The sequence below is a fragment of the Oncorhynchus masou genome, chromosome 18 (assembly GCF_036934945.1).
Source record: "Oncorhynchus masou masou isolate Uvic2021 chromosome 18, UVic_Omas_1.1, whole genome shotgun sequence".
Lineage (NCBI taxonomy): Eukaryota > Metazoa > Chordata > Actinopteri > Salmoniformes > Salmonidae > Oncorhynchus > Oncorhynchus masou.
In genome coordinates, this window is record NC_088229.1 from 72154884 (window position 1) to 72166915 (window position 12032).

The 12032-nt window shown below is 47.7% G+C and overlaps 1 protein-coding gene across 1 annotated transcript; it reads left to right on the top strand.

Moving 5' to 3' along the window:
• The first annotated feature begins 266 nt into the window (after positions 1-266).
• On the top strand, positions 267-4549 carry LOC135503788 (5-hydroxytryptamine receptor 7-like). The gene is made up of 3 exons (XM_064921928.1): positions 267-799; positions 3748-4048; positions 4097-4549. The coding sequence occupies exons 1-3, from the start codon at positions 267-269 to the stop codon at positions 4547-4549; spliced, it is 1287 nt and encodes a 428-aa protein (XP_064778000.1).
• Positions 4550-12032: the final 7483 nt, after the last annotated feature.

A 12032-nucleotide genomic window follows, 5' to 3' on the forward strand; every position in this document is an offset into this window, starting at 1 on the left:
TAATTGCGCTGACATGCCCCCAGGAGCTGTTATTTCTAGGTGGCGTCCAGAGGTGCGAGATGTCCGCAGAAACATTTTCTATACATTTTTCCGCCGTGCGTTTTGAGTATTGTCCATAAAATAGAGCGTGTTTCTGACTTGGTTACTATGAATGTGCGCTCTGGGCGGACTATGCAGATTAGTCATTTACATCACACATGCCCACATGCACGTCTGTGGGTAGGCATCTTTCGGGGTTGCATGTTCATGGATAAAAACCAACCAGCATGGTCGTGGATACAAATGGAACTTTCAACCACAGCAACATGAGATCTTACGCGACAGAGAGAGCGGAAGAGCCTGGCGCAACTAACATGATTTCGGAGGCGCTCGTTCCACACTTGCTGAAGATTGTGCAAGAGGCGGCGGAGGCGGTGTCCCCCACTTCGCAGTCTTCAACTCTGCTGATGGAGAATGGCACCAGGTGCGGGGAACAAATTCGGAACTACGACAAGGTGGAGAAAGTATTTATTGGTGCGATCCTCACCGCGCTCACGCTGTTTACTATCTGCGGGAACTTGCTGGTGGTGATTTCGGTGTGCTTCGTGAAAAAGTTGCGGCAGCCGTCTAACTATCTGATCGTGTCTCTGGCGGTTGCCGACCTTTCAATTGCGCTGGCAGTTATGCCGTTTGTCAGTATAACGGACCTTATTGGGGGGCAATGGGTTTTTGGCCAAGTCTTCTGTAATGTTTTTATTGCCATGGACGTGATGTGTTGCACTGCATCCATAATGACGCTGTGCGTAATTAGCATAGACAGGTAAGTGCCGTTCCAACTCCTATTTCCCAGTGATTGACGGACTGAAATAGGTGCCGGCGTTGTGCCGAAAATCTCCCTCATGACAGAATCCCACCCCTTCTAATTTCCTTAATTTTGTTTTAATTTTGTTGCCACAAATACTTTGTGGCACACATTCGAGTCAAATAATTTCTATAGAACGAACCTCACGTTAGGCAGGATAGGCAACCTCACGTTAGGCTCGGGATAGGCAACTGAAATAAATAATTAATGCATGTGTGTTATATGAAACATAGAGGAGGGAGTAAAATGTTGGCAAGCAATAAACATTTCAGAACACTATGGCACTGGACGCCTCCGGGCGTCTCCGGGGGGGGGGGCATATTGAAACAAATAGCCAAACCGTAAACTGCAGACAAAAATGCTTTCTGCTACTGAGATCAGTGAATTGTAGGTTAAACTGACAACGGAGTGAAGAGCAGAAATCTCAACTAGCAAGCAAGTAGCAGCAATGAAGAATGGGGGGGGGGGGGATTCTGGCAGGGGAAGCTTTTCGGTACAACACCGGTACTCATTTTGGTGCCAGTACTGCTTATATTTAGGTGCAGGAGCTCCGCAATACTTTTGAGATAATATTCTATAAGAGGAACAGGCTCTCAAGCAGTGGAACATTCGGAGTGCCGGTACTCAGCTCCAGCCAGCTCTGGTGAAGCACTGCTATTACCTACATAGAAGGACAAGTGTATTGTTTGTGTTGTTTGACAAGGTTATTAAATCCGTTTGGTTATGATTGTTAATTATGCATTTCATTTGTTAAATACAAATGGTGGTTTGTGTTTTGTGAACACATAGGCAACTTGATGAAATTGTATGTTAATATTTCCATGGGTTGTGCACCAATTGGTCAACTAAATTAAAAATATATATTCAAAAAATATATCATACATATTTACATAGTAAATTGAGTGGGTAACACTTTCACCTCCAGAACTATATTTTCCCCCTGCAGCTGAATCGAGCTCTTTATGTCCCTGCTGCTCCCTCTACTCTGTCTCTCTGCTGCTCCCTCTACTCTGTCTCTGCTGCTCCCTCTACTCTGTCTCTGCTGCTCCCTCTACTCTGTCCCTGCTGCTCCCTCTACTCTGTCCCTGCTGCTCCCTCTACTCTGTCTCTGCTGTTCCCTCTACTCTGTCCATGCTGCTCCCTCTACTCTGTCCCTGCTGCTCCCTCTACTCTGTCCCTGCTGCTCCCTCTACTCTGTCCCTGCTGCTCCCTCTACTCTGTCCCTGCTGCTCCCTCTACTCTGTCTCTCTGCTGCTCCCTCTACTCTGTCTCCCTGCTGCTCCCTCTACTCTGTCTCTGCTGCTCCCTCTACTCTGTCTCTGCTGTTCCCTCTACTCTGTCCCTGCTGCTCCCTCTACTCTGTCTCTGCTGTTCCCTCTGCTCTGTCCCTGCTGCTCCCTCTACTCTGTCCCTGCTGCTCCCTCTACTCTGTCTCTGCTGCTCCCTCTACTCTGTCCCTGCTGCTCCCTCTACTCTGTCCCTGCTGCTCCCTCTACTCTGTCTCTGCTGCTCCCTCTACTCTGTCTCTGCTGCTCCCTCTACTCTGTCCCTGCTGCTCCCTCTACTCTGTCTCCCTGCTGCTCCCTCTACTCTGTCTCCCTGCTGCTCCCTCCACTCTGTCCCTGCTGCTCCCTCTACTCTGTCTCTGCTGCTCCCTCTACTCTGTCTCTGCTGCTCCCTCTACTCTGTCTCTGCTGCTCCCTCTACTCTGTCTCTGCTGCTCCCTCTACTCTGTCCCTGCTGCTCCCTCTACTCTGTCCCTGCTGCTCCCTCTACTCTGTCTCCCTGCTGCTCCCTCTACTCTGTCCCTGCTGCTCCCTCTACTCTGTCCCTGCTGCTCCCTCTACTCTGTCTCTCTGCTGCTCCCTCTACTCTGTCTCTGCTGCTCCCTCTACTCTGTCCCTGCTGCTCCCTCTACTCTGTCTCCCTGCTGCTCCCTCTACTCTGTCTCTGCTGCTCCCTCTACTCTGTCCCTGCTGCTCCCTCTACTCTGTCCCTGCTGCTCCCTCTACTCTGTCTCCCTGCTTCTGCTCCCTCTACTCTGTCCCTGCTGCTCCCTCTACTCTGTCCCTGCTGCTCCCTCTACTCTGTCCCTGCTGCTCCCTCTACTCTGTCTCCCTGCTTCTGCTCCCTCTACTCTGTCCCTGCTGCTCCCTCTACTCTGTCTCTGCTGCTCCCTCTACTCTGTCCCTGCTGCTCCCTCTACTCTGTCTCTGCTGCTCCCTCTACTCTGTCTCTGCTGCTCCCTCTACTCTGTCCCTGCTGCTCCCTCTACTCTGTCTCTCTGCTGCTCCCTCTACTCTGTCCCTGCTGCTCCCTCTACTCTGTCCCTGCTGCTCCCTCTACTCTGTCTCCCTGCTGCTCCCTCTACTCTGTCCCTGCTGCTCCCTCTACTCTGTCTCTGCTGCTCCCTCTACTCTGTCCCTGCTGCTCCCTCTACTCTGTCCCTGCTGCTCCCTCTACTCTGTCCCTGCTGCTCCCTCTACTCTGTCCCTGCTGCTCCCTCTACTCTGTCTCTGCTGCTCCCTCTACTCTGTCCCTGCTGCTCCCTCTACTCTGTCTCTGCTGCTCCCTCTACTCTGTCTCTGCTGCTCCCTCTACTCTGTCTCCCTGCTTCTGCTCCTATCCTGTTGTAATAATAGTAACTCAAGCTCGTAAAGAGTTCAGAATTCCGTTCTCAAAAGTATAGCCCAGCTGTAGTAGGCTACATTATAATAACATTGTTATACAGTATCTTATTATAATCGCTAGAGTTCATTTGGGGTGAATAACTTCCCAGTGTTTGTTTTCTGTTGGAAGTTGTTTTCTGTTCATGTAATGTATTTACAGTAATATGGTCTGTATGTATAAACAGTTTATGTTTAGCAGCTAATTAATTATATGTATTTTTTGTTGTTTGTTGTGAGGTACCTGGGCATAACCAAGCCTCTGACCTACCCTATGAGGCAGAATGGCTGTTGCATGGCCAAGATGGTGCTGTCCGTGTGGCTCCTCTCCGCCTCCATCACCCTGCCCCCCCTCTTCGGCTGGGCCCAGAACGTAAACGACAACAAAGTGTGTCTGATCAGCCAGGACTTTGGTTACACCATCTACTCCACCTCAGTGGCGTTCTACATCCCCGTATCCGTCATGCTCATTATGTACTACCGCATCTACCGCGCCGCCAAGCTCAGCGCCGCCAAGCACACCATCACGGGCTTCCCGCGGGTCGGGGAGGAGGCGGCGCGGGGGGAAGAGGAGGAAGCCATGGAGGAGGAGGAGGAGGACAGCGTGGACTGTGTGTCGGCCACTCTGAGGCTCCACAGGGAGGTGGAGGGGTGCACGCGATTCTCCCGGCTCATGAGGAGCAACCGGAGGAACATGTCCATCTTCAAGCGGGAGCAGAAGGCAGCAGCCACACTGGGGATCGTGGTCGGGGCCTTCAGTGTCTGCTGGATGCCTTTCTTCTTACTGTCCACGGCCAGACCCTTCATCTGCAGGCCGGACTGCCCTAGCTGTGTGCCCTTGTGGGTGGAGAGGACCCTGTTGTGGCTGGGCTATGCCAACTCCCTCCTCAACCCTTTCATCTACGCCTTCTTCAACAGGGACCTGAGGACCACCTACAGCAACCTGCTGCGTTGTCGTTATCGCAACATCAACCGCAAGCTGTCCGCCGTCGGGATGCAACAAGCCCTCAAACTGGTTGAAAAGACTCACTCTGTTATCTAAATGTGACCATGGTGTTATTGTTGTGGTTTTGTGGCAGCTGCTATCTAAATGGTGTTATTGTTGTGGTTTTGTGGGAGTTGCCATCTAAATGGTGTTATTGTTGTGGTTTTGTGGGAGTTGCCGTCTAAATGGTGTTATTGTTGTGGTTTTGTGGGAGTTGCCATCTAAATGGTGTTATTGTTGTGGTTTTGTGAGAGTTGCCGTCTAAATGGTGTTATTGTTGTGGTTTTGTGAGAGTTGCCATCTAAATGGTGTTATTGTTGTGGTTTTGTGGGAGTTGCCATCTAAATGGTGTTATTGTTGTGGTTTTGTGGGAGTTGCCATCTAAATGGTGTTATTGTTGTGGTTTTGTGAGAGTTGCCATCTAAATGGTGTTATTGTTGTGGTTTTGTGGGAGTTGCCATCTAAATGGTGATATTGTTGTGGTTTTGTGGGAGTTGCCATCTAAATGGTGTTATTGTTGTGGTTTTGTGGGAGTTGCCATCTAAATGGTTATATTGTTGTGGTTTTGTGGGAGTTGCCATCTAAATTGTGTTATTGTTGTGGTTTTGTGGGAGTTGCCGTCTAAATGGTGTTATTGTTGTGGTTTTGTGGGAGTTGCCATCTAAAAGTTGTTATTGTTGTGGGAGTTGCCATCTAAATGGTGTTATTGTTGTGGTATTGTGGGAATTGCCGTCTAAATGGTGTTATTGTTGTGGTTTTGTGGGAGTTGCCATCTAAATGGTGTTATTGTTGTGGTTTTGTGGCAGCTGCCATCTAAATGGTGTTATTGTTGTGATTTTGTGGGAGTTGCCATCTAAATGGTGTTATTGTTGTGGTATTGTGGGAGTTGCCACACTGAGAAAGTCTTAGGTCAATGATATCCGCTTGCCTGGTCCTCTACTCAAGATCTTGCATGTCCAGACAGTCTAAAACAGGGCTCTGTCACGACTTCCGGCGAAGTTGGCTCCCCTGCCTGTTCGGGCGGTGCTCGGCGGTCGTCGTCACCGTCATACTATCCACCACCGATCCCTTTTTTGTTTTCTGTTTGTTTTGTCTTATTAGTTGCACCTGTGTCTATTTGTGTGTGCTTGATGGGCTTCCTTATTTAAAGTGCGTTTACCCGCCCTTGTTTTGTGCGGGATTATTCTTGTGTTATTTAAGTGTGCTCGTGTTCTGGACCTGGTACCCTGTGTTCTGGACCTGGTACCCTGTGTTCTGGGTTGGTCCCTGTGTTTTGGGTTGGTCCCTGTGTTGTGGGTTGGTCCCTGTGTTTTGGGTTGTTCCCTGTGTTTTGGGTTGGTCCCTGTGTTGTGGGTTGGTCCCTGTGTTTTGGGTTGGTCCCTGTGTTGTGGGTTGGTCCCTGTGTTTTGGGTTGGTCCCTGTGTTGTGGGTTGGTCCCTGTGTTGTGGGTTGGTCCCTGTGTTGTGGGTTGGTCCCTGTGTTTTGGGTTGGTCCCTGTGTTGTGGGTTGGTCCCTGTGTTTTGGGTTGGTCCCTGTGTTGTGGGTTGGTCCCTGTGTTTTGGGTTGGTCCCTGTGTTGTGGGTTGGTCCCTGTGTTGTGGGTTGGTCCCTGTGTTGTGGGTTGGTCCCTGTGTTTTGGGTTGGTCCCTGTGTTGTGGGTTGGTCCCTGTGTTGTGGGTTGGTCCCTGTGTTTTGGGTTGGTCCCTGTGTTTTGGGTTGGTCCCTGTGTTGTGGGTTGGTCCCTGTGTTTTGGATTGATCCCTGTGTTGTGGGTTGGTCCCTGTGTTTTGGGCTGGTCCCTGTGTTTTGGGTTGGTCCCTGTGTTGTGGGTTGGTCCCTGTGTTTTGGGTTGGTCCCTGTGTTGTAGGTTGGTCCCTGTGTTTTGGGTTGGTCCCTGTGTTGTGGGTTGGTCCCTGTGTTTTGGGTTGGTCCCTGTGTTTTGGGTTGGTCCCTGTGTTGTGGGTTGGTCCCTGTGTTTTGGGTTGGTCCCTGTGTTGTGGGTTGGTCCCTGTGTTGTGGGTTGGTCCCTGTGTTTTGGGTTGGTCCCTGTGTTTTGGGTTGGTCCCTGTGTTGTGGGTTGGTCCCTGTGTTTTGGGTTGGTCCCTGTGTTGTGGGTTGGTCCCTGTGTTTTGGGTTGGTCCCTGTGTTGTGGGTTGGTCCCTGTGTTTTGGGTTGGTCCCTGTGTTTTGGGTTGGTCCCTGTGTTTTGGGTTGGTCCCTGTGTTGTGGGTTGGTCCCTGTGTTGTGGGTTGGTCCCTGTGTTGTGGGTTGGTCCCTGTGTTGTGGGTTGGTCCCTGTGTTTTGGGTTGGTCCCTGTGTTGTGGGTTGGTCCCTGTGTTTTGGGTTGGTCCCTGTGTTGTGGGTTGGTCCCTGTGTTTTGGGTTGGTCCCTGTGTTGTGGGTTGGTCCCTGTGTTTTGGGTTGGTCCCTGTGTTGTGGGTTGGTCCCTGTGTTTTGGGTTGGTCCCTGTGTTTTGGGTTGGTCCCTGTGTTGTGGGTTGGTCCCTGTGTTTTGGGTTGGTCCCTGTGTTGTGGGTTGGTCCCTGTGTTGTGGGTTGGTCCCTGTGTTTTGGGTTGGTCCCTGTGTTGTGGGTTGGTCCCTGTGTTGTGGGTTGGTCCCTGTGTTGTGGGTTTGGATTGATCCCTGTGTTGTGGGTTGGTCCCTGTGTTTTGGGCTGGTCCCTGTGTTTTGGGTTGGTCCCTGTGTTGTGGGTTGGTCCCTGTGTTTTGGGTTGGTCCCTGTGTTGTAGGTTGGTCCCTGTGTTTTGGGTTGGTCCCTGTGTTGTGGGTTGGTCCCTGTGTTGTGGGTTGGTCCCTGTGTTTTGGGTTGTTCCCTGTGTTTTGGGTTGGTCCCTGTGTTGTGGGTTGGTCCCTGTGTTTTGGGTTGGTCCCTGTGTTGTGGGTTGGTCCCTGTGTTTTGGGTTGGTCCCTGTGTTCTGGACCTGGTACCACTGTGTTGTGGGCATTGCTCTCTGCGCCTGATTCTTCCTCACACACCTAGTCCCGCCTGGAGAGCTACCCTCCTGTAGGTTTCAACTCCAACCATGTTTCTGGAGAGATACCCTCCTGTAGGTTTGAACTCCATCCCTGTTCCTGGAGAGATACCCTCCTGTAGGTTTTAACTCCAACCCTGTTCCTGGAGAGTTACCCTCCTGTAGGTTTTAACACCAACCCTGTTCCTGGAGAGAAACCCTCCTGTAGGTTTTAACTCCAACCCTGTTACTGGAGGGTAACCCTCCTGTAGGTTTTCGCTCCAACCGTAATCTAGCCACCTGATTGTAATAATTAGCTGGTTGAAAAGTTGAATCAGGTGAGTTACAACTGGGGTTGGAGTTAAAAACCTACAGCTCTCCAGGATCTTTGTTGGAGAGCCCTGGTACGGTATTGGAGAGGTCTGATTATGAAACAAATATGAAGCAATCTTTCCATCTGAATGTGAGTCCATGGTCACTGGCTTTGTGTCCGTGACTTTATGGTTTCCAATTTGTAAGTCGCTCTGGATAAGAGCGTCTGCCAAATGACTTAAATGTAAATGTTTCTTCCCCTGGGCTTTTCCCAGTTGTGCTATTTGTGATGATGTCTCACGGCAATCAATTATGGTTAGCTGTTGCATGGAACAAAACATTTTCTGTACAGAATGTCACTGCAACAATGGTGTGGTTCTGTCAACAATCAATTATGGGGTGTTGCATTTTCCTGTTTTCTTTCACCTTTATTTAACCAGGTAGGCCAGTTGAGAACACCTTTATTTAACCAGGTAGGCCAGTTGAGAACACCTTTATTTAACCAGGTAGGCCAGTTGAGAACACCTTTATTTAACCAGGTAGGCCAGTTGAGAACACCTTTATTTAACCAGGTAGGCAAGTTGAGAACACCTTTATTTAACCAGGTAGGCCAGTTGAGAACACCTTTATTTAACCAGGTAGGCCAGTTGAGAACACCTTTATTTAACCAGGTAGGCAAGTTGAGAACACCTTTATTTAACCAGGTAGGCCAGTTGAGAACACCTTTATTTAACCAGGTAGGCCAGTTGAGAACACCTTTATTTAACCAGGTAGGCCAGTTGAGAACACCTTTATTTAACCAGGTAGGCCAGTTGAGAACACCTTTATTTAACCAGGTAGGCCAGTTGAGAACACCTTTATTTAACCAGGTAGGCCAGTTGAGAACACCTTTATTTAACCAGGTAGGCCAGTTGAGAACACCTTTATTTAACCAGGTAGGCCAGTTGAGAACACCTTTATTTAACCAGGTAGGCCAGTTGAGAACACCTTTATTTAACCAGGTAGGCCAGTTGAGAACAAGTTCTCATTTACAACTGCGACCTGGCCAAGATAAAGCAAATCAGTGCGTCACAAACAACAACACGGAGTTACACATGGAATAAACAAACATACAATCAATAATACAGTAGGTTAGTATATATACAGCATGTGCAAATGAGGTAGGATAAGGGAGGTAAGGCAATAAATAGACCATAGTGGAAATAATTACAATTTAGCAATTAAACACTGGAGTGGTAGATGTGCAGAATACAGTGCCTTGCGAAAGTATTCGGCCCCCTTGAACTTTGCGACCTTTTGCAACATTTCAGGCTTCAAACATAAAGATATAAAGCTGTATTTTTTTGTGAAGAATCAACATCAAGTGGGACACAATCATGAAGTGGAACGACATTTATTGGATATTTCAAACTTTTTTAACAAATCAAAAACTGAAAAATTGGGCGTGCAAAATTATTCAGCCCCTTTACTTTCAGTGCAGCAAACTCTCTCCAGAAGTTCAGTGAGGATCTCTGAATGATCCAATGTTGACCTAAATGACTAATGATGATAAATACAATCCACCTGTGTGTAATCAAGTCTCCGTATAAATGCACCTGCACTGTGATAGTCTCAGAGATCCGTTAAAAGCGCAGAGAGCATCATGAAGAACAAGGAACACACCAGGCAGGTCCAAGATACTGTTGTGAAGAAGTTTAAAGCCGGATTTGGATACAAAAATATTTCCCAAGCTTTAAACATCCCAAGGAGCACTGTGCAAGCGATAATATTGAAATGGAAGGAGTATCAGACCACTGCAAATCTACCAAGACCTGGCCGTCCCTCTAAACTTTCAGCTCATACAAGGAGAAGACTGATCAGAGATGCAGCCAAGAGGCCCATGATCACTCTGGATGAACTGCAGAGATCTACAGCTGAGGTGGGAGACTCTGTCCATAGGACAACAATCAGTCGTATATTGCACAAATCTGGCCTTTATGGAAGTGGCAAGAAGAAAGACATTTCTTAAAGATATCCATAAAAAGTGTCGTTTAAAGTTTGCCACAAGCCACCTGGGAGACACACCAAACATGTGGAAGAAGGTGCTCTGGTCAGATGAAACCAAAATTGAACTTTTTGGCAACAATGCAAAACGTTATGTTTGGCGTAAAAGCAACACAGCTCATCACCGTGAACACACCATCCCCACTGTCAAACATGGTGGTGGCAGCATCATGGTTTGGGCCTGCTTTTCTTCAGCAGGGACAGGGAAGATGGTTAAAATTGATGGGAAGATGGATGGAGCCAAATATAGGACCATTCTGGAAGAAAACCTGATGGAGTCTGCAAAAGACCTGAGACTGGGATGGAGATTTGTCTTCCAACAAGACAATGATCCAAAACATAAAGCAAAATCTACAATGGAATGGTTCAAAAATAAACATATCCAGGTGTTAGAATGGCCAAGTCAAAGTCCAGACCTGAATCCAATCGAGAATCTGTGGAAAGAACTGAAAACTGCTGTTCACAAATGCTCTCCATCCAACCTCACTGAGCTCGAGCTGTTTTGCAAGGAGGAATGGGAAAAAAATACAGTCTCTCAATGTGCAAAACCGATAGAGACATACCCCAAGCGACTTACAGCTGTAATCGCAGCAAAAGGTGGCGCTACAAAGTATTAACTTAAGGGGGCTGAATAATTTTGCACGCCCAATTTTTCATTTTTTGATTTGTTAAAAAAGTTTGAAATATCCAATAAATGTCGTTCCACTTCATGATTGTGTCCCACTTGTTGTTGATTCTTCACAAAAAAATACAGTTTTATATCTTTATGTTTGAAGCCTGAAACGTGGCAAAAGATCGCAAAGTTCAAGGGGGCCGAATACTTTCGCAAGGCACTGTATGAACGTGCAAGTAGAGATACTGGGGTGCAAAGGAGCAAAATAAATAACAGTATGGGGATGAGGTAGTTGGATGGGCTACTTACAGACGGGCTATATACAGGTGCAGTGATCTGTGAGCTGCTCTGACAGATGGTGCTTAAAGCTAGTGAGGGAGATATGAGTCTCCAGCTTCAGTGATTTTTTCAGTTCGTTCCAGTCATTGGCAGCAGAAAACTGGAAGGAGAGGCGGCCAAAGGAGGAATTGGCTTTGGGGGTGACCAGTGAAATATACCTACTGGAGCGCGTGCTACAGGTTGGTGCTGCTATGGTGACCAGAGAGCTGAGACAAGGCGGGGCTTTACTTAGCAAAGACTTATAGATGACCTGGAGCCAGTGGGTTTGAATATGAAGCGAGGGCCAGCCAACGAGAGCATACAGGTCGCAGGGTGGGTAGTATATGAGGCTTTGGTGACAAAACGGATGGCACTGTGATAGACTGCATCCAATTTTCTGAGTAGAGTGTTGGAGGCTATTTTGTAAATGACGTCGCCGAAGTCGAGGATCGGTAGGATGGTCAGTTCTACAAGGGTATGTTTGGCAGCATGAGTGAAGGATGCTTTGTTGCGAAATAGGAAGCCGATTCTAGATTTAATTTTGGATTGGAGATCCTTAATGTGAGTCTGGAGTTTACAGTCTAACCAGACACCTAGGTATTTGTAGTTGTCCACATATTCTAAGTCATAACCGTTCAGAGTAGTGATGCTGGACGGGCGGGCAGGTGCGGGCAGCGATCAGTTGAAGAGCATACATTTAGTTTGACTTGCATTTAAGAGCAGATGGAGGTCACGGAAGGAGAGTTGTATGGCAGAGAAGCTCGTCTGAAGGTTTGTTCTATGGTTATGCTTGTTGTGCTATGGTTGCCCAAACATGACCCCTCAGAACAATGAATGATGGTTAGGTGTTGCTTAAAAGGGCAATCGGCAGTTGCTATATCCATTGTTGTACTTAAATTACAGATATACAACATTGATTCTTGAAAAATATAACTTAGAAATCCATCATGAGCTTAGTTCAACTGTCACACACCATGAGACCCAAAATATAATATTTTTTTGGTCCAATTTTTGTCAACCCTATTTAGTCCCAAAACATAGTTTAAACAAATGTTGATATAATGGATGGTCAGTCCTTGCATCCATAGCTCTGTCTACGAATGTGAGAGTGGTTACATTTCTCCAAACCCATTTCCTCAGCTGTTTATTAGAAAGTGGCGGGGTGAGCTTTGTTGATGTTAAAATGGCAAACTTCCCCCTCAAGAGAAATGGAAATGAAACTTTTCTGAATGCCACTGCAACAATTTGGTGAAAAATTTAACTTTGGTGTGTTGATGTTGTACCAT

What these genes read in the sequence shown, in the direction of transcription:
- LOC135503788 (XM_064921928.1), top strand. Translation starts at nt 267, where the DNA reads ATGGTCGTGGATACAAATGGAACTTTCAACCACAGCAACATGAGATCT. An exon ending in TGCGTAATTAGCATAGACAG is followed by an intron (nt 800 to 3,747) that starts GTAAGTGCCGTT and finishes GTTTGTTGTGAG; the next exon opens with GTACCTGGGCATAACCAAGC. An exon ending in CCATCACGGGCTTCCCGCGG is followed by an intron (nt 4,049 to 4,096) that starts GTCGGGGAGGAG and finishes GCCATGGAGGAG; the next exon opens with GAGGAGGAGGACAGCGTGGA.